Source organism: Sebastes umbrosus, chromosome 18 (assembly GCF_015220745.1).
Source record: "Sebastes umbrosus isolate fSebUmb1 chromosome 18, fSebUmb1.pri, whole genome shotgun sequence".
Lineage (NCBI taxonomy): Eukaryota > Metazoa > Chordata > Actinopteri > Perciformes > Sebastidae > Sebastes > Sebastes umbrosus.
Genome location: NC_051286.1, coordinates 1,618,235 through 1,640,834, shown reverse-complemented (window position 1 = coordinate 1,640,834; position 22,600 = coordinate 1,618,235). Strand labels below are relative to the sequence as shown.

At 41.1% G+C, this 22,600-nt stretch overlaps 1 protein-coding gene and 1 long non-coding RNA gene across 8 annotated transcripts in view; one reads left to right on the top strand and one right to left on the bottom strand.

Annotated features, from left to right (window-relative positions):
- Window positions 1-22,600, top strand: part of col12a1b (collagen, type XII, alpha 1b) — a 139,780-nt gene that overhangs the window by 29,332 nt on the left and 87,848 nt on the right. For 5 of the 7 annotated variants that reach the window (XM_037750791.1, XM_037750793.1, XM_037750788.1 and 2 more), the window contains 10 exons: window positions 2,122-2,391; window positions 5,432-5,698; window positions 7,504-7,696; window positions 9,307-9,431; window positions 13,048-13,200; window positions 14,343-14,462; window positions 15,524-15,688; window positions 16,049-16,195; window positions 17,470-17,612; window positions 22,372-22,501. In XM_037750791.1, the coding sequence (XP_037606719.1) occupies window positions 2,122-2,391; window positions 5,432-5,698; window positions 7,504-7,696; window positions 9,307-9,431; window positions 13,048-13,200; window positions 14,343-14,462; window positions 15,524-15,688; window positions 16,049-16,195; window positions 17,470-17,612; window positions 22,372-22,501 (1,713 nt within the window). The remainder of the gene's footprint in view (window positions 1-2,121; window positions 2,392-5,431; window positions 5,699-7,503; window positions 7,697-9,306; window positions 9,432-13,047; window positions 13,201-14,342; window positions 14,463-15,523; window positions 15,689-16,048; window positions 16,196-17,469; window positions 17,613-22,371; window positions 22,502-22,600) is intronic. The other 2 variants (XM_037750790.1, XM_037750795.1) reach the window with 2 other exon arrangements.
- LOC119477023 lies at window positions 2,229-8,221 on the bottom strand. Its single transcript, XR_005204162.1, has 3 exons — window positions 8,088-8,221; window positions 2,448-2,502; window positions 2,229-2,341 (listed from the first exon to the last, which is right to left on the bottom strand). It is a non-coding gene; the product is annotated as an uncharacterized LOC119477023 (long non-coding RNA).

Below are 22,600 nucleotides of genomic sequence, written 5' to 3'. Positions count from 1 at the left end.
ATGATCAAAATGACATTTCCTGTATCAGCTGGCAGCAACAGGAATGGCCTCTGCTCAACAACATCCAGGCGTACTTCCTTTTTATTTAGTTTTTTAAATACACATTTAGATGTTCTGGCTCTCGTCAGTGTGCACAGAGACGATCCTGAATTTTGTTGTTTTTAATCCGGACCAGAAACAGTTTTTCCGACAGTAAACATTTGGAGAAGCTGCTGTGTTCCTTCCTCTCTCTCTGTTAAGATGTGTATCAGTTGGCAGCAGCTAGAATGTGATTTATCTCTTGATTATATAGCTGCATCTTATGTTATGTGATAATTATCACGTTGTGGAAACTTCTCAGTCTTTCCAGCGTCTCCGCTGTGCTCGCTGTCACCTTCTCTAAACTGATGACAGATTATAATTTGATATTGACCCTCCTCGTCCCCCTCCTCTTCCCCCTCCATCATTCACACATATTTCCAGCGTTGTGCTCCGTCTCTATAGGAAAGTGACCATATGTCTGCGCCGCTGTGGTGGTGGGAATTAGATTAGGTTAAATAAATCTAAAAGGGTTTTGTCTTCTGTGTGCTGCAGCCCTCAGACAGTTGAATCGAAGCTATGAAATCACTTTAATACTGCGTTTATATGTATCTTCTTGATTTCTATCCTTACATTTTTGTAAGGTGATCGTTTATATTTTCATATCGTCCAATCATGGTTACTCGAGATCGCTGCGTTCACTGTCTCCAGTTCACCGTCCGGGAGCGTTAACTTAGCAGCTACGATGCTGCGTGTAGTGTCGCGGACATGCAGCCACTTTCCCAGTAAAAGTCTCCACCGCACATTTAGTTTAGTTTAGCAGGTTGTCAGCTGTGTGTCTGCCCGGCGGAACTTTAGCGAGTGTCCAACAAACAGTGTGTGTGTTTGTGCTACGTTAGCAGCTCTTCGTGCTCGCCTCCACCGCCACACGTAGTCTGGGTAACTTTAGCGAGTTTCCAACAGACCGTGTGTGTGTGTTGGCGGTAACGTTTTGGTTGCCTACAAATGTCTTATTTAGCGTTTGGTTGTACGTAGCTCCACTCTCTCGTGTCACTTCTGGTTGCAAAAAAACAAGATGGTGACGGCCAAAATGCCGAAGTCGAGGCTTCACAATGAATGACGTCACAGTGACTACGTCCACTTATATACAGTCCATGATGTCTACTCACGATTTAATTGCTGAGATCTATGAAATAAGAAACAGAAGAAGAGAAGTGAGATGATGAGACTGAAATCTAAACTTAGACAAACTTATTCAGAAGAGAAAATGTGGATGAATGGTATAAATCTATAAATCTGTCACTGTCATTTCAAGTTAAACCCGGACGTCCAAACCACAAGAATAAAACCCAAGTTATTAACTGAAAATGTCCTTTAAGTCAGTGTGCCGTTAGAAAAACACAAAGTTCCTAAAACCCACAAGAAAGGAAGATATCGAGCGAGTTAAAAGGTAAAACTGTAAATTTAAATGCTGAATATCAAAGTTTGCCAATAGAGGGAACTGATGATTTAATGAAGTAAAGATGTCCAATAAACTACAAGAAAGACATTTCTCCGTGCACACTTTGAGTTCATCCGGTTGCCGACATGTTTTATGTCTTTCCTCTCCTCCGTGTCTGCCGTCTCCCGACGCTCTGCTCTCACTAATGAAGCAGAAACGTCTTAAAATATCCTACGAAATGTTTTAGTTTCTCCAGTCGTGTCTGCCCTTTGTAGCTGCGGTGAGTCGTTCGGCTCTTCTGTCCACTCGATGGCCTTTTAATAGTTTCCATTTTAGAAAATAATCTGATCTGCCAGCACATCCAAAAGGCTCCTTTGTTTTAAAAAAGGGAGGATGGATTTAAAAAGTAAAAATACTGGAAGGAACATGAGACCAAAGCAGCCAGTCTGACCTCACACAATATAGAAAATCATCACAGTTGAGTTTCAAAACGCGTGTCCAGGAGGAAATTTGGGGAATTTGATGTCACTATTGTGCACAAAATCAGGGAGTGTATCTTTAATAAACAAACATTTCTTAGCTTGAACTTTTGTAACAGTACTTTTCATTAAAATACAGTCCAGAAAGCCGTGATAATCCTCACCTTTGCTTGTTGTTTTCAGAGGTGGGATCCCCTAAAAACCTGGTCACCAGCGACGTCACCGACTCCAGCTTCGCAGCGTCCTGGACGGCGGCACCTGGGAACGTGCAGACGTACCGCGTTCGATGGAAGTCGCTGTTCTCGGAGGAGGTCGGGGATAAAACGGTGCCGGGACACGAGACCAACACCGTGCTGGACGGTCTGAGTCCGGAGACGCTCTACCAAGTTTCTGTGGTCGCCGCCTACGACCAGAAAGACAGCGAACCGCTCACTGGGCAGGAAACCACTGATGGTAAAACGGAAGACACTCAAGATAATCTCAATGGATGTAGTAGCATGTTTCCAAACCTGTATTGCAAAGTTCTTCTTGTCATAAGCCTTGTTCTCGCTTTAGATCCGGCACCTGCAGAATAGCATAGCTAACTGTTAATAAGTGCCGAGTTAACAGTTAACAAATGTGTAATAAAGTTTATAGTCATCTTAATAAATCAACAGAAAAGGTTAGTAAAGTTTTAACAATGATATAACAGGTAATTTAGTTACACTCAGTAAATATGTTTATCGTATTATAAACAATTATAAGAAGCTCATAAAGCTTTCATTAATGTTCTTAAAGGGACTCTACGTAGGAATCAGAAAAAGCTTGTTAACAGTGACACCTGTGGCTGGTAAGCGATCAAGCAAGCTAAGGTTAGCTAGCTAGCTGTAACAGAGCTACAAGGCATGGATCTAGCGATAATAAGCATATTATAAGGACGTATGAGGACCTTATTACCTATTAACTACTGCTTATTACAAAAACCTTTATATAAAGTGTTACCAAATGAGGTACACAAGGTGCATTACTACTGTTTATTGTTGGGAAGTTATACGGGTCACAATTCTCTCTCTAATATCTATTTTATATTGCTGTAAAAACATCTGCTTCAAACAACTGGATTTATTCAAGTTTCTCACCAAAAAACTACATTTTACAATATTACATTTGAACACATCATGATAATGTTAGAATTTACCTTCGCCCAGTACTCATTTTTACTGAGTAGAGCCTGCGAGCATCATAATGTAATCAATTAATGGCCCCTCCCATGTTTAAATCTGCAGGGCGAGAGCTAGTTAGCATTAGCTGTTAGCAGCCAGTAAACAGCGCAGTCCTGCACAGAGCTTACAGCTAACGTTAACTAGCTCTCAACCTGCTGATTTCAACACAGATTTGTTGTTCACAATGTAGCGTTATCAGAACAAAATAGGACGCGGCGATAGTGAGTTTACTGCGTCCCAAACCCATTTTCTATCGTCCTTGGGACAACATTAGTCTTGAGCCCTGACGTTACCTGTTGTACTGTAGAAAAACAAGTACCGTCACGTTTTCAGAATTTGTATGGCTTCTCATGACATCCCAAGAGATTAGTTGGTGATGGTGATGGTGATTGTCAAAAACCAAGATGGCGATTGTCAAAAACCAAGATGGTGATTGTCAAAAACCAAGATGGTGACGGTCAAAAACCAAGATGGTGATGGTCAAAAACCAAGATGGTGATGGTCAAAAACCAAGATGGTGACGGTCAAAAACCAAGATGGTGATGGTCAAAAACCAAGATGGTGATTGTCAAAAACCAAGATGGTGATTGTCAAAAACCAAGATGGTGACGGTCAAAAACCAAGATGGTGATTGTCAAAAACCAAGATGGTGACGGTCAAAAACCAAGATGGCGATGGCCAAAAACCAAGATGGTGATTGTCAAAAACCAACATGGCGACGGCCAAAAAATGTATCAGACTCTCAGTTAAGTACGAAAATTTGTTTAAATTACCCAAAAATCAAGCCACACCTTAACGGTCAGGATCAGAACTTCTCCCTCAACTAGCGTCCCGCACGTATTCCTATTAAATGTCAGTATTGTGAAACAAAAGGAGAAAACTGGCTTCTAGAGAAACGTTAAGTCATGTTGCCTTGGAAACAAACGGGATTCTGTCATCCAAGCTGCAGATTTTTTTTGTCTCATTGTTCCACCAAAAGTAAGAGTTTATGACCGACTTTAAACGACTTGTTAAGATGAATATTTTTCACACTACAGGTGCTGCTGCGCTGCGGAAGAAGCAGCGTCTTTTTCACCACAACACTAAAATCACAATTAATAAACACATGCTCAACCACGCGCTACCATTACTAACACACGGCATGACACGTTTTCAGAATTTGTATGGCTTCTCATGACATCCCAAGAGATTAGTTGCTTTTAGATGTTTAGAAGTCAGTCGTCATGAACACATTTCTTTAACCTCGAAGACGGAAGTTTAGGATGTTTTTGCATGTGTGCCTCAAGAATATGAGCCAAAGTAGAGTCAACACTTCCTTCCAAATTTTCTGCTTTCTAGTCTATAGAAATAGTCCAAATTTGAATTAAGATATTAGTTTTCCTTTCAAACTGTAATTGGGAGCGAAACTCCATCCTGGTGACAGTTTTGCTGCGTTATGCTCTGAAATAATACAACTCTCGGCTGAGGGGAATATTGGTACAATGTGTGCGTCCTGCTAATGACGCACTGTGAATAACATACTGACATGTTGCATTAGAGATGAAGCTTGCTCTAAAAATGTCGACACAGTCCTCATTCTATATGCACACATGTGAAATGGAATAGTCCAAACAGCCACCCAAAACAAAGCAGCCTGCAGAGAAACTAACAGGTCTTTAGTACACGTTGTTCCTCGATGCTTCCTTCCAGCTGAACTGTTTCATCTGCAGCTTCACACATTTGTTCTAATCCATCAACACATTGAGAACTTGGATGCCATGTTTCTTTTCCGCCAATAAAAATCAAGTAGTCTGAAAAACTTTCCTTGGGATCATTAAATATACATATTATTCCCTCGCAGAGCTGTTTTAATCACTTGCAGAATCATCGGAATAAGTTAATTTCATTTTATAAGGCTTTCGGTAGTTTCGGGGGGGGAGAAGGAAAATGTGGTTAGTGTTTCCTTCTCAATTGATCACTTCTGGGTGAATGCCTAATTCATAACCAATTAGTTCTGGCATGAAGCTGATGGCATGACTCAACAGTTTTGAATGCATAATGATTACTGAAGGAATATAAAGGGAAACCACTTTTCGCCAGAGGGAAATATGATTGTTTTTGCAGTTTATTAAGAAAAATAACTAAATGTTTATGGCTGTTCAGCAGCCTCCAGAAGAAAACCTGTATACAATATAGTCGTGCACATACAGAACATAAAAACTGATCTAGTATGTTCTGTTAAAGGAGGTTTGATGTGTAGTGCACTCACGTTTTAGGCTGACATTTAGATGAAATGTATGTTTTGTTTTCAGCCTCTGCTGCAGGTAAAAAGTTGACCGTGTCGGACGAGACCGAACGGACCATGAAGGTCACGTGGACGCCGGCGCCGGGGAAGGTGACCCACTACCGGTTGAAATACTTTCCCGTCACCGGAGGGAAAGAAGTGGCGCTCAAGATCCCCGGGACGACCACCTCCTCCATCATGAAGCGCCTGCAGCCCTCGACCACGTACAACATCACCGTTCACCCCATCTACAAGCGCGGGGAAGGAAAAGCAAGGCAAGGAGTAGGAACGACATGTACGTTGGTCCATAATTCAACCCTCTGACAGACAGTACACTGCAGAAACATGTCCATCTAAACCAAGACGTTTAAAGTTCATTCATAAAACGTTATTATTGATGGAATGACATTTAAGAAAAATCTGCAGCTGAGGTGATTTCAGCTTTTTATGGATCCCATCCCCAAAGTCATAGGGCGTCTTGTGACTGGCCAAACTGGATGTTCATTTTTAGGTATAAGATTAAATGTTTAACCCTTGTGTGTCACTCAGTGGGCAACCTCCGGGTCTGAAAGTGAAGTCAACGCTGAAGAGTCTTAAACCTGCATTCTCTCTACCAGCCAGCAGGGGGCGAATCCTCTGGTTGTATAGAAGTCTCTGAGAAAATGAGCCTACTTCTCTCTTGATTTATGACCTCAGTAAACATTGTAAACATGAGTTTATGGTCTCAGTCGCTAGTTTCAAGTCTTCTTCAATACAGCATGATGTTCATTTAGTAAATGATGGTCCCATTTAGAGTCAGATAGACCATAAAGCAGGGGATGCTATAGGGCGGGGCTACCTTGTGATTGACAGGTCGCTACCACGGCGTTATCTGGTCTGGGAGTTGTCCGTGTTTTTGTCTTAGAACTTTAACCCTTTCACAGTGTGAAAGTTCATGAAAGCTGATTTTAACATTTTGGTAGCCTTAAAATGTCTTCTGGTTGCAAATAACCAAGATGGTGACGGCCAAAAACTAAGACGGTGCGGCCAAAAACCAAGATGTTGACGGACAAAAACCAAGATGATGTCAGCCAAAAAACCAAGATGGTGAGGGTCAAAACCCAAGATGGTGAAGGTCAAAAACCAAGATGGTGAAGGTCAAAAACCAAGATGGTGATTGTCAAAAACCAAGATGGTGACGGTCAAAAACCAAGATGGTGATTGTCAAAAACCAAGATGGTGACGGTCAAAAACCAAGATGGTGACGGTCAAAAACCAAGATGGTGATTGTCAAAAACCAAGATGGTGAAGGCCAAAAACCAAGATGGTGATTGTCAAAAACCAAGATGGCGATTGTCAAAAACCAAGATGGTGATTGTCAAAAACCAAGATGGTGACGGTCAAAAACCAAGATGGTGACGGTCAAAAACCAAGATGGTGATTGTCAAAAACCAAGATGGTGAAGGCCAAAAACCAAGATGGTGATTGTCAAAAACCAAGATGGTGATTGTCAAAAACCAAAAAATGTATCAGACTCTCAGTTAAGTACGAAAATTTGTTTAAATTACCCAAAAATCAAGCCACACCTTAACGGTCAGGATCAGAACTTCTCCCTCAACTAGCGTCCCGCACGTTTTCCTATTAAATGTCAGTATTGTGAAACAAAAGGAGAAAACTGGCTTCTAGAGAAACGTTAAGTCATGTTGCCTTGGAAACAAACGGGATTCTGTCATTCAAGCTGCAGATTTTTTTTGTCTCATTGTTCCACCAAAAGTAAGAGTTTATGACCGACTTTAAACGACTTGTTAAGATGAATATTTTTCACACTACAGGTGCTGCTGCGCTGCGGAAGAAGCAGCGTCTTTTTCACCACAACACTAAAATCACAATTAATAAACACATGCTCAACCACGCGCTACCATTACTAACACACGGCATGACACTGGGCTTCTTAACGAATGACACCGGGTTCAAGGTATTGTATTATGGACTAATGAGAAACTGGCTTGAATGTGGTGCGGCTGATCTTCAAAAAACCTGCCAATAGTTGGAAGTGTGTTGATTTTTTTTATTCTGCACAAGTTTGTCCTGAAGTTCTGGCCGCGTTTCTTCTATTTTCAGTGTCGCCCTACAAGGCTCCCAGGAACCTCCAGACCTCAGAGCCCACCAAGAACAGTTTCAGAGTCTCCTGGGATCACGCACCCGGAGAAGTTAAGGGCTACAAAGTGACCTTTCACCCCGATGGGGATGATATTGACCTGGGGGAGCTCCTGGTCGGCCCCTACGATAACACAGTCGTTCTAGAGGAACTTAGGTAAGCTCTCCTACTATTTTACTACTATTTCCTACTATTAGATATTTAAATATTCTGAGGATTTCATGCACCATAAAGGGAAACAATAGATATCAGAGAGAAAAGTAGAAGTAAAGTCTCATGTACATGTTCATAAATCACCTGAGCTCCCATCCACAGTAGCATGGCCCTAGTCAATGCTGGTACCACCCTAGCAACCACCTAGCAACCACCTAGTAACCACGAAGCCATGTCCTGCCGACACTTAGTAATAACCTGATGACAGCCTATCTGAGCATGTGAGAAAGTAACTATTAGCCACATAGCAACCCCCAAGAAAGGCATACCAACCATTTCACAATATCCTAGTAAAAATGTTGTTCTAAATGTTGATGAAGAGAAAATTCGCCACCTTTGTATGTGGATGTCCGACCAGTGTTGATGGTAAATGTAGTCGATTGAAGCAATACATTTCTCAGAAAGCTTGCGTGCAAGCTTCTGACGCCCAGTGGGTCCCCGCCGGCCGTATCCTCTTACATGGCTAACACAGTCGCAGCCTTGGCCTCTCTCGCCTTATCCTCTGGCTCCAATAATTACAGCTAAATAACTGAATCAGCCAAAACACTGTAAAGTATATCCTCGTCCATAACATCCTCTGCACTCATATTTTGGGATGCCATTTTCACTGTTTGCAATACAAGCGAAGAGAACGAGGAAGCTCTAGGACCCCCCTTTAAACCTGGCATCAAAATGTGTTTTGGATGATCGGATTGCCATCAGATAGTGCTTGAGCACGTGAAAGTACAGGTGTATATACACCCAAAACACATTGATTGTGATCCGTTCGGCCAAACCTAAAACATAAAGCAACGTGGGCAGAAATACGTAATGCTAGGGCTTTCCTGAGTACCATTTTTTGCGCTCCAGACTAATCAACAGCGAATATTCAAAGCATTGGCCCGGGTGTGCAGTGCCCTCCCAGCGCTCCTCCGGTCACTTAAAGCGTGTTAAAATGAATGTGCGTTAATGCGTTAACGAAACGAAACGAAATATTCTGCTTCAGTCCGTATTTGTTGCCGTTTAGCCTTTCAAAAAATGTCACTGCGGTCAAAACATTTTTTGCTCTCCCACTCGCCTCCTGTATTAATGAGGCGGTCTAGCAGCAATCTAACAGCACCATAAATTACATTTATATAACCACAGTAACAAATAATCAGTTTATTTCCTTTTTTTAAGGGTTAGGACGTCATAAAATATGACCACAGTTATTATCGCGTTAACTTTGACAGCCCTACTACCTATTAGAATTATTACAATAGGAAATAAGAACCATTTAGACGCTGCTACAAGTTCACTTTCTCTAAAATAAGGAAGATAATATGGACCTATTTCACCTGCTGTTATATAAAACAAACACATTTCACACGTTGTCCTGGTGCTGATTCATTCTGTGTGCTGTGAGGATGTTTTTTCCAAACTGTGGATGTCTAGGTTTAGGAAAAATCATCACCTGCAGATTCAGTTCATGTTTTGTTTTGCTTTTTGTCATTTGAAAGAACAGGAGCATCTCAGTTAAACATTAAAGTCCTCTTATTGTGAAAGACTGATGTGTCATTTCCTGTCTCCCTCAGGGAAGGAACAAAGTACTCGGTCTCTGTGTTTGGGATGTTTGACGGAGGGGAGAGTATGCCTCTGGCGGGAGAGGAGAAGACGACCCTCATCGGCGCTACCGAGCCGCCTACCCTCGACCCCTCAGGTAAAAGCCGATAACCTCGCCGCCACACCACAAACCGCACGCCATTAGCAGCCCCAGAGAGCAGGCCTGCAGACCAGACGCTCTGCGATCCAAGTCGTCTCAGAGCAGGAGTGGTCCGACTTCTAAGTGCCGCGCCAAATTAGTGCCAGAACGTAGAATTATTAGTTGTCGAGAGGAATTTACATCACTGTCTCTTTTGGAATCGTAGGCTGAAAATTCAGCGCAGATGATTGTGATTAGTACAAATTATTTAGAGATGCTTTGGCTCGCCTCGGCCTCCGTGACCTCATATCTCCTTCAGAGTGTGATCTGGAGCAAAATGACATGCTCAAGTGTTGACACTAACGTTTAGAAATTGCCCAATTAGACACGTTTGACTCTCGTGCTGCATATTTACCAGACTGTGAGCAAACCACCCAACAATGTGCTGACCTTTAACCTTTTACCATTACGCCCAGGGGTCGTGGTGGGACAGGGGACGTTCAGGGGGAGATAACAGGTCAACAGTAGATGTCACATAGAAGTGGTGTACATCATCTGAAAGCTGGGAACCTGGAGATTAATTTGAGATGCAGCTCAGCACTGTGTGTCAAGTAGTCTTGAATCAGAAATAAAAAAGATAATTGATTGGTTAATTAATTAAAATAAATTGTGAAAGTATATAAAGGCTTAGAACGATGGCTGTCAATCGATTAATCGCAAATTAATCACACATCTGTCTGTTCAAAATGAACCTTAAAGGGAGATTTGTCAAGTATTTAATCCTCTTATCAACATGGGAGTGGGCAAATATGCTGCTTTATGCAAATGCATGTATATATTTATTATTGGAAATCAGTTAACAACACGAAACAGTGATACATATTGTCCAGAAACCCTCACAGGTACTGCATTTAGCATAAAACAATATGCTCAAATCATAACATGGCAAACTCATAATTACCATAAAGTGGGCATGTCTGTAAAGGGGAGACTCGTGGGTACCCATAGAACCCATTTACATTCACTGATCTGGAGGTCAGAGGTCAAGGGACCCCTTTGAACATGGACATGACCGTTTTTCCTCGCTAACTTCGTAGCATTCTTCCTGACCAGCATAGCATGACATCGGTTAGTACCGATGGATTCCTCAGGTTTTTTTAGTTCCTCAGTATCTGCGACCCAAATGTTTTCATGCAGAAGTAGATATTTCCCATATTTCTGTTGTCTGAAGCGCGTTAGAGGGCTCTGCTTGTAATCACAGATCCAGAGCGTTAGCCGCTGCCGCTGCGGGGATGTACGCAGTTAGGAAAATGTTCTGCTTGTCATAAGACCCGGAGGAGGTGCTGACCCTGGGCAGAATATCCTGCTGTAATGGGGAGCAGACGCAGTGACCGGCGTCTGCCCAGCCAGCGGGGAACGTGCCAGGATGTTCCACCGAGGTTCCACTCAGAGACCCTCGTATATTAAACCTTGCAGCTCTCGCATGGCGGGCTGCTGCTTAGTGCGGGCTTTAATCCAGACCGTCTGACAGGTCCATATGGTCTGGCAGAGCCGCGTCCGTCCGGGCGTCCTTCACACGCTGCAGGTCGTTAAAACGCTTTGTTCCTTTTCAAATCTCCTTCTTTAAACAAAGTGTGAAAAACTCCAACAGTCAAAGTGAGAAAGTTCTCCTCGTTTCCAGCAACATGTTGTTGCAAACGTATGTATATATTTATTATTGTAAATCAATGAACAACACAAAACAATGACAGATATTGTCCAGAAACCCTCACAGGTACTGCATTTAGCAAAAAACAATATGCTCCAATCATAACATGGCAAACTCATAATTACCATAAAGTGGGCATGTCTGTAAAGGGGAGACTCGTGGGTACCCACAGAACCCATTTACATTCACACATCTGGAGGTCAGAGGTCAAGGGACCCCTTTGAACATGGTCATGACGGTTTTTCCTCGCCAAAATTTAGCGTAAGTCTGGAGCGTTATTTAACCTCCTTCAAGACAAGCTAGTATGACATGGTTGGTACCGATGGACTCAACAGGTTTTATGCAGTCAAAGGTAACGCAAATTCGATTTAACGCCACTAATTTCTTTAATGCATTAACGCAACTTTTGATTTTTAGGTTGTAGCGGCTCAGTTTTAAAGCTAGAGTGAAGGTACTGGTATCATATGAAACTAGAAAATCGATGGACTATGGACCATCATGTGATTAATCGCGATTAAATATTTGAATCGATGGACAGCCCTAGTTTTCTAGTTACATATGTAGTATAGTATCATATATATAGTATAAAACTGAGGCCTCTACAGCCTTCCAAAGATCAAATAGCGGCTGGGCCCGACGGTGCCCTGTCGCATTTTTAAGAGTTTAATTAAAAAGTTGCGTTAATGCGTTAACTTTGACGGTCCTAACAATAACGCAAAAAAACTAACCAATCGATGCAGCGGTAGACCAGCTCTGTGTTCTGTGAGGTGAAATGACTGTTTTTGTGAATGGAGTCTGGTGGCTTATATATTCTTTTCGGCGTCTAAATCTACTCCATCTACTGTAGGTAATACACTGACTACGGAGAAGAACCTCGTACGACCCCACTGAGAAACATCCAAACTATCCGTTCAATTAGAGACAGATGACGGAGAGATTATCAACAGAATGTCGTATATACATCCGCAGCCATGAAACACTTCAGAGGTTCTCCTCCAAAAGGATATTTTGAAAAACAAAAATCTAACCACATGTCAACACTTCTCTTCTCTCAGTTTTACAGTGAAAGCTCATTTCACGGTTTAAGACTAAACCAACCGAAGTCAGACTGGCTGCAGGTTTCTGCAGGACTCCGGCTGATGAAAGTCTCCCACAGAGAGACTGAGATGGATATTTATTTGCTCAGAGACTCTGGATCCAGCGGTCGTCTGCAGCGCATTAGATGCCTCTGTGTTTATGACATCTGTTTTTATTAATGAACGTCGGAGGGACACATGAGCTTATTGTTTACCGGCGGCAGAATAACTCAAAATGGACTGCGTGCCAAGCGTCCGACTCAGCTCGTCTTAGCGTCTGTTTCTGCGGCCTGCTGAAAAACAACTAGAAAGTGTAATGGATTATCTCCTAACCTGTTTTCAATTGCACACACAGGGGTCCGCTTTTTATGTGATGGTTAAAAAAACAACAACAAAAAAAAAGAAAGGAGGACGAGTGGACATTTTTCAGCCCCTACAGGTGCCTGGAGCAGGAATGTGTTGCGGAGCAGGAGGCCTCATATATCACGGTGTCAGAGAGGCTCCTGCTGTTGGAGGGGACAGAAAAGACCACAGGGCTGATTCACCCAGACATCTCGCTGCGCTGGAAGAGACAAGAGAGCTGTTAATCCACAAATGACAGCTGTTACACAATGTGTGAATTATCTGTGTTACGTGACGCTGTGTAAAACATCCTGCTGTACAAACATCCAGGAGACTTTTGTGATGCTCTCGTCTCGCTCTTCTCTGATTTCCTCTCAACTTTCTCACACTTTCCCTCACACACATCTCCAACGTATGAAACTGAACGGACACTTGTGGTGGGTGTCTGTATCTATCTAGGAGTCTCGCTCACTCTCCACCTTCCCCCCCCCTCCTCGCCGTCTCTCAGCAGAAACTCAGTGTAAGACCACGGCGAAGGCCGACCTCGTGCTGCTGGTCGACGGCTCCTGGAGCATCGGACGCATCAACTTCAGGACCATCCGCAACTTCATCACTCGCATGGTCAGCGTGTTCGAAATCAGCCCTGACAGAGTCCAGATTGGTAATATTTCACAATTCATACCACAACTACACTGCTGTGATTACCACCTGTAGCTTACCAAAGAATGTATATCGTCAAGGAGTCAAAGTCAATTCAGCTACTTTTCCTTCCGCCATTTTGGACTGACAGCGACTACCGGACGTCAGTAAAACGTTCGCCTACAAAGTGCCGTACAAAAGTAAAACTAAATTATTTATATTCTATTGTTATATTTGACTGAAATGGCTGAACAATAAAATATTATAAATATAATAAGTGTTTTCAGTCCAAGATGGCGGCAGCATCTGTTGTTAAAAAAAACACCGGAGTTTCATCTCTTTGCTTTTATAATCTTTGCTTGTACTATTACTTCCGATACTCTCCGATAGCTACTACCTTTATGTAATTAGCAATTCAGCTTGATAAAACTAATGCTACTACTTTAAATACTACCTCTACTACTATAATACTATCTATACTACTACTTTAAATACTACCTCTACTACTATAATACTATCTATACTACTACTTTAAATACTACCTCTACTACTATAATACTATCTATACTACTACTTTAAATACTACCTCTACTACTATAATACTATCTATACTACTACTTTAAATACTACCTCTACTACTATAATACTATCTATACTACTACTTTCACTGATGCATCTGTATGACTACTTCTAAGAAATGTTGAAAAAGTATCCAAACTGGTGCTGAACTATCGATTATTTTAATTATTTCATATATATTTCATTTATTTATTAATTAATTGGTAATTCATTCATTATTAATTTAATTTAATCACATTTAAGAAGTTGGAATCAAGGAAATGTGACTTTTTTGTCTTAAAGAAAATGCTCAAACTGAATAATCAATAATCAAAATAGTTGGTGATTAATTTAATAGTTGACTACTAACTAATTGATTATTGTTGCTACTTTAAATACTACTAAATCTGCTATGAATACTATCACTACTGTACAACTACTGACTCTGCTACTACTACTATTACTGCTGCTGCAGGTGTTACTGTATAAATTAATGTGATTGCAGGTTTTTGTTGGTCAATCTGTTTAACTGACATCAGTTTGTCTTTTAATCTGTTTTAAAGAAACTGACAGTCAGGTCTGTTGTGTCCTCTGTGTTTCCTGCAGGTCTGGCTCAGTACAGCGGAGACCCGAAGACCGAGTGGCACCTGAACGCCCACCCGACCAAGGCGTCCCTGCTGGACGCCGTCAACAACCTGCCGTACAAAGGAGGCAACACCATGACAGGTGATTTAATGACACTTTGTCCAACCCACTCCGGGTTCAGGCTGATGTACAGTAGGGGAAACTCCAGTCCAATCTGGGATCCAAATCTTTCCTTATTTGGGTTCGTTAGCTGAAGAAGCTGTGTGACAAGAAAGTCAAATTTTACTTGTTAAAGTAAGTAAATTTCACTTTTTCAAATTTCACTTTTAAAGTAAGTGATTTGAGGATGGTGTTGGTAGTAGATTAACGAATGGAAATCAAGTTTAATGTTTTGTTTGTAGCTCCAGATGGGATGAATTTGTTAGACATTTAAAACAGAATTAACGCTTTGATGGGCAACTTCCCAAAGAATAAATTGCGATTCACAGAGACAAAAGATAATGAGCTAATGATATTGCATCACAAACACGACCCTAAAGTTTTGCAGCTAAGTGCAATCCGCCTTTTTTTTGCAGAGGGACAGGGAAGAAACAATTTATTTATTTGTTTATATAATCTTATTTTACATTAATTTTTTCTTGTTTTTTTTCTTATGTATATTCTAGAAAGGGGACGATTTTGCGCCAAATTAGGGCTGGGTTTATGGAGAAAATCAAATATCACAATATTTTTACAAAATACCTCGATATCGATTTTGCATTGATATTGTAGGGTTGACTATCGGTACTTACACAAAATATTTACACAATAATAATCTGGATACAATGACGAAGTGGCTTAAAGGCAAATAATAGTACAGTTAAAAACGTCAACTACATCACTTTACTGTAATACAGCCTTTAAAACCAGGAAAAGACAACACTTATGCTAGATTACGTTATTACGATATCCAAAATCTAAGACGATATCTAGTCTCATATCATGATATAATGTCGACATATTGCCCAGCCCTATGCCAAATATCTGCATATTACCTAATTTAAATACGCACAGGATCGCCGAGACGCTGTTTGCTTGGCAGCTCAGTTAGTTTGCAGGCGCTTTGAGAACGTTTGTTTTCGTTTCATCTGTGCAGGTTTAACGGCTGCAAAAAACAACCCCCCCTGAATGTTTAGTAAAACTCTTTTATTTGTGTCATACAGGAATGGCTCTGAACTACATCCTCCAGAACAACTTTAAAACCAACGTGGGGATGCGTCCCGACTCCCGCAGAATCGGCATCCTGATCACTGACGGAAAGTCGCAGGACGAAATCATCTCCACCTCGCAGAACCTGAGAGACAACAACATCGAGCTCTACGCAGTCGGTGAGTCGGTTTTTAGCAGTTAGTGAATGACGTGAAACCAACAGAAATTAGGTGATATTAACATAGTTTGAAAATGTTTATTTTTTGTGTTTGTCACATGAAGATACTAGTTAACTCTTGGTTTTCCATGATTCAGTTTAAGCTACACATTCCAATATTTTTCATGATTTTAGATTAATTTAATTGTTTAGTTAAGTTTCAAGTCTCTTCAAAGTATACTGAAGTGAACTGAAACCAATGGCTGTTTGGAAAATGGTCAGCGGTGATGTAGAGTTTATATTTATATGTAAACACAAGTTGTAGTACATGGAATAGTTGAGTTTAGACAACAGAATACATTTTGGTATATTTTCCTCTCAGGTGTGAAGAACGCCGACGAGAACGAGTTGAGGTCCATCGCCTCTGACCCCGACTCCATTCACATGTACAACGTCCAGGACTTCAAGTTCCTGGTGGACATCGTCGACGACCTCACCACCAACCTGTGTAACAGCGTCAAAGGTCCAGGTAGGTAAAGAGTCACATCGTCTGCATAGAATCATCACCAAACTGGTACTACTGGTATTAGGAGGCAGTATTCTGATATCTTGACTGGTTAATTGAGTTTATTACTATATTACATAACAAACTATACTTTAATTTGTCAACTAAATGTTTGTGAAACAGAATCGACCTTTGAGAAATATCAACCATTTAGCTTGAAATAACAAATATTGTAGGGATTTCGTAAGAGGGATTAATGGTAATATGAATATTTTTTTCCACAATAAGAACATTTTAAACAAGTTGTACGCTATATTTAAAATATTTTCACCGCTTTACCTCGCAGGCAGACAGCCCTTTCTGACGGGGAACTGATGCCGTTATCTACGCTCTCTTCAAAGCCACCAGACTCCACTAAAAAAACAAAACAGAACAACCACCATTTAAATAGAAACAAGGCTATGGTTGATTCTGTATACTTGATTTATATGATAAATCGCATATGTTGCCTTCATCAGGAGGCACACAGACGTCCATAAACTGTTCAAAAGTTCACCTTCCCATGAATTAAAACGCATCAAACTCTGTGAAATGTCGCACTCATATAAAGTGATTGCATTATCCTGATGGTGGCGCTATAAACAACACCTGAGATATAAATAATGTGATGATGAATGTTTTACTGCTGCTTGCAGCTGTAATTCCGGCTCCTTCTTTGAATACCGCTGAGTCAGATTTACACCTTCCAGGAGTTACCTGTGCTGGAGGTCACAGGTAACTTCAGAAAATTATACTTTTCCGGACTCTACAGAGCCAGAGTTTTTAAAACTGACGACCATAAATCTTTAATTTTTTAGTGCAGGCTTTCATTTGGTGCTCGAGGGCGTTAACGTCGCTCTGCTTTAAAGGACGTCATAAAACCTTTAGTCCAAGTAATGACATGGATATCAGCAAAATTACACATCCTTTTTTACAGCTGCTGTTTAGAGAAAGTAGAAAGTACAAATTATATGCAGCCATTTGTATCCTTAGATGAGAACAAAGTGTCTGCAACACAGATCCAAGCCTCCGATGGAAGCACTTTCTGTCTGTAAATCAGTTTTTAGGAGGAAATACAAAAATGATTTACAGCACAGCCGCACTAAAGCATCTTTGAAAGTCATAAGAGCTGAAATATAGAGCGGGCCACGGGGAGCGAACACGACGACGGGGCAGATTTGTGGTGGCAGGGTTCACGGTGTGAAATACTTTTACATGTCGGATCGCATTCACAGCTTCTCGGTTTGTTCCTTCTTCAGGAGGAGAACTGGAGGCGCCCACAGACCTGGTGACCTCGGAGCCGACCCACCGCTCCTTCCGTGCCACCTGGACGGCGCCCGGCGGCCCCGTCGACAAGTACCGCGTCACCTACGCGATGGCGGCTGGAGGACCTACTGAGGAGGTGTGATAGAGCTTCCTGTTACCCTCCATCTGTTGGTGATGCTGCAATTTAAAACCCTCTGAACCCCAGTATAGGGGCGTATATTCACATTTTACTCACTGTGGAATAGTGCTTTACACATTGAACTATTTACTATTTTTACAACCTCTACTTACAACCTCTCTTGTCTTGTTTGTGACTCTTTGCTCTGTGTTAACAGTCAAAGATTCACAGATTTTTTTAGTCACATGACTGTCGGTCTCAGCCGAGTCAATCATGGTTCTCCAGTTGCGCCGAGGAGCGCAAGATTTAATGTTTTTTACCGGATCTGGTTCGTCCAAACAGTTTATTTTTGGCTAAATTTTTAAACGAGACATGTAGAATAAAGTGATTTTGATGAATATCACTATTTGAAGCTTAGATTTAGTCTTGACAGAAGTGTTCGTTACGCGTGATGCGTTCTAGGACTGTCAGAAATTAAAAAATCCAACGGTAATTTCAGAATCGGTTTTATTTGCCAAGTACATACATACAAGATATTTGACTCCGGCTTTTATGCATCTCTCTAAACATACTGACACAGAACAGCTAAGGACAAGGACAATTAAAGGTGAGGAATAGACAGGACTCTTATGTCATTTCTGTTTTTACAGTTTCTGGCCGTGATTAATGGTGTAATTTTGGCGATTTAAGTGCATAATCTCTCACATGCACTTATAATTACACTAAGGAAAATAATCACACTTTTTGTCTAACTACAAAAGTTGTGTCCCGTGTGTGAACTATACGCATCTAAAGTATAATTACTGCGTATAGTCCACCTTTTCTCTGTCAAAGTCAAAATGTATTAAAAAAAGACAGATGTAACCATTTCAAATATTCACAGCATGTTTTTATCTAACGAAATATTCTGCTTGTTCTAATGTGTTTGTTGGCATTTAGCCTTTCAATAAACAACATTTATTTCTGGTACTTTTGCTTCGCCGTGGACTATTACTGCATATCACTGCAGAGATAGAAACATTGGCACAGCGGTACAGCCGGAGTCGTCACAATGCGCTAAAGAGATGGAGACTGATATTATATATACTATATATTTTTCTTATTGTCAACAAATCCCATAAAAAGCCTAAAACCAACAGTGAATGTTGGAGTTATTTGATCACGCGAATCTGAAACAATCCTACGCAGCCATCACTGGAATCTAATTCTACTTATAATATGAGTGGAGCCTGATCTGCACCTGTGCAGAAATACCAGGTTAAAAACACAATAAATAGACATGCAAAATAATGCAAAAGATGTGCAGAGCTTTTGCACAGATTGAGCACTTTCTACAGTTTTTTGATAAAGACAAAAGAGCAGAGAGTTAATGATCAAATAAGGGCAAGAAGGTCGTGGATGTGATTAAAAATGTACCTGTTTTCCCCCCTCGAACCTTAAAGCTGGTTTAGATAGTGAAAGCTGAGTCCTGGATCAGTTGGACTCTATTGTTCCAGGTCTAAATGGTCAAACAGACTCAGATAATTAGTCCGTTTCATAGAACTTCATTAGAGGAATCTGCTCAGGAACTTTATGTCTAACATCTGTTGGCGCTTAATTCCCGTTGGCTCCCATTAGACCTGGCTTAAACTCTAACAGATAACTCTTTATGTGTGTAAACCGATCCAGTCTGGTGAGATTCACTACTTCCAGTGAGATTTAGATAATGACAGGTTTGTCTGTGACACAGATACAGACTAATTGATGCTTAAAACCTCCCCTGTTGTTTAATATGTTGTCCTATGTGGCGAGGTTAAAAACCAACAACCAGGTCTGGTTTTTATTCAATACCGCCCTGGTTACGTGGCCCCTCAGGGACTGAAATCTGGATCCCAGTTGCTTTAGTGATCCTGCGTTTAGCTTACACTTAACCTCCCGTCAGGTCGCGTCTTTAAAAACTGGAGCACGACTGGGTATTTTCCATCCTTTGTGCTTTTATTGGCCCGTGTCACATGGAGAGAACTGTGTGATTATAGAAATCAAGCACTGGATCCACTTAGTTCACCGTTTTAGACCTCACACTGGGCCGAGACGCGTCTTCACTCATCTGTTTACGTTGGACCGTAGAGCGCGTACGGACACAACAACATGAGATATGTGACATTTACATGCAGGTCTTATCTGCACTGATTTACAGCCAGATTCCTAAATTCACAAAAAGTCAGTAACAAGCAGGGTCAAGGCTGAGGTCATGACACACTGCCAAGAGATTAGACACATATTACTGTGTATTAAATACTGAGTATTTATACATGAGACTAGACCGACAGACGCTCACCGACGACCCCAAACTGTCTGATGTCGGCTTGATGTGTCAGAGCCTTAAAGGGACTGTTTGTAACTTTTTAAGCGTATAAATGTACCGGGTCAGGACACATGCGCGCTCGCATACGCGCCTGCTTGCCTTCACTCAGACAGAGCGCGCGTTCTCGCTCAGCTCGCTCCACCTCTAGACGTGAACGCGCGCTCACTCCACACTGCAGAAGAGTTAGTTTAGCTCTGAGAATATCTAGTGAATGTTCAGGGGACGTTTGTGCAGAAATAACTGCTGCAGCTCCTCCAGACCAACAGAGGTTTCCCGTGTCTTGTGAAGTGACGGGGCTCCGCAGAGAGTTACGTTGTCATCTCGTTACCGACCGGGTGCCGGTGTCTCCCCTGTTCACTCCTGCTGCTGGCGGAGGGAGACGAGTTTCTCGCTGCGGAGCCCCGCTGCCTCAGCCTGCGCTGAGGCAGGAGAAGCAAACACTAGGATCAGCATTGATTCATGGAGAGACCTTCGTCTGGTCTCTAACATTACTGCCAAGCAGCTGAAATATAGAGTGATATTGTGCTTTTAGCTGACGTGTGTCTCCTCACTGTTTTGAGCGATGCTCGTTCAGGTATATTTAGAGCGAGCAAGCGCGAGCCCGACACTGACTTTCGTTGATTTCAAGGCCACAGGTGTCGCTGTTAACAAGCATTTCTGAAAGTTACAAATAGTCCCTTTAAGTTCTGTCTATAATTGAGTCCTTAATAATAATTTTTCTGCAAAAACATGAAAAATTAAAAGAATATTTCAAGTCCTAAACACGTCCTTATGTAGTTATCTATCTAAGTTCAAGTCTAATCTTGTGTCTTAGATCAGGCTCCACAATAGTTTTCTTATTGACCAAGCTGCCTATAATCGAGTTCTTAATAATCGCTTCTGTGCAAAATAAAAATAAGAATATTTCAGCCTAAAATCAACTTGTTTTGTCGGAATCTTTAAAGATTAAAGCAGGTCGCTCCACTAGAATCAAGAAAAACTAAACTTGATTTGGAAACATGTTGAACTTAATCAATCACAGACTCGATAAGATAATAAACATATTTTCCCACCAGCTCGAGAGGCTGCAGCTTTCTTTCTGTTGGTTTTGTCGTTTTCTCTTCTGGGTTTGATTTTCCAGCAGACCGCTTCAGGAATGTGACGCTGTTTAGCAGCCAGGATGGAAGTCCCCACGTTCCCACCGGCACATGAACGCAGCACGCTAGTCTCTGTTTACCAGACTGTAATCATAGGAGAGCGAGCTGGACCTGAGCGACAGATCCTGATGATGAGAGACCCGACCAGCGACGGTCATCCAAACCTTTAACTTTCTCAGATATCAGAATGACATCATCATCATCATTTACTGACGAACTGACAAACCGCAGCTTTAAATTTCATTCCCAGTTTTCTGAAACAAAATCCTCTTTGATGAGAGTTTATTTTTTCGTTTGCCTGATTTGGTCATTAGAAGATTTTATTTTTGATCCATAAAGCATTGAAAAGTGACAGCAACTTCTCTCTCGGGAAACATCTGTCACTCCACTGACTTTGTTTTCTACCAAAGTTAAAATATATGAAACTACCTACTTCTGCTGCTTCCTCCTGAGTTTTTATCTGTCAATGTGACGTTAAGTACGGAGGACGGAACCTGCCAAAATAAAGAAAAAATTAATGAATAAATAAATTACTAAAATATGTCATTAAATGTAGCAAAAATATTTTTGTGTTAATTCCCTCATTTATTTAGCTTCTGTTTAATTTTCCCTTTTATTTATTTATGTATTTATTTTATTAGTTTTTTATTTATTTATTTATTTTTGCATTTATTTTTTATCTATTTATTTTTGTATAAATTCCCTCATTTATTTAACTTCTGTTTAATTTTCCTTTTTATTTTTTAATTTTTTTATGTATTTATTTTTATTGATTCTTGAATTTATGTATTTTTTTCTTTATCTATTCATTTATTTTTGCATTAATTTTTTATTTATTTTATATTTATTTTTAAATATATGAAAAAACAAAACAAAAAACAACAACAAACGTCCATTGTTACAAGGCCCCAGAAAATACACACTCTGCGTCTAACAAACAGAAGCACATGGCTGATTATTATGCAGAATGACTGAGATCTGTTGGAACAAAGGATTTCATTGGTCAAACATATATTTCTGCTGAAATCTGTTCTGCAGGGGTCTGCAAGCATTCATTAGATCCCACAAAATCAGTTTTTATAAATTTCTGTTTTATTCCAGAAATCTGCTGTTATTTCCTCTGGAATATCTCTCACTGACATCATTGAACACGCCATATTGACATGTCGGGTGTGAAAGCTTGACAGGCCTAGCAACAGTAGTCAAGGGCGGAGTGGCTTAGTGAAGGGTTGCCTGTTTGAGTCCCAGTGGGAACGCTACTGTCCACGGTGTAATAACCCGTCCTTTATCGTTTCAGGTGATGGTCGACGGCTCGGTGAACACCGTAGTGCTGGAAGGCCTGAACTCCCTCACCGAGTACCTCGTCAATGTCTACTCCGTGGTCAACGAGATGAGCAGCGAGCCTCTGAGGGGCACCAAGACCACCTGTAAGTGTTTCCTCTTCCTCTTTTTTCCCCTCATGTTCCTCTTCCTCATGTTGGACGTCCTTTGGTTTTTCCCAAGACACCGGTTGAGGCGACAGACGT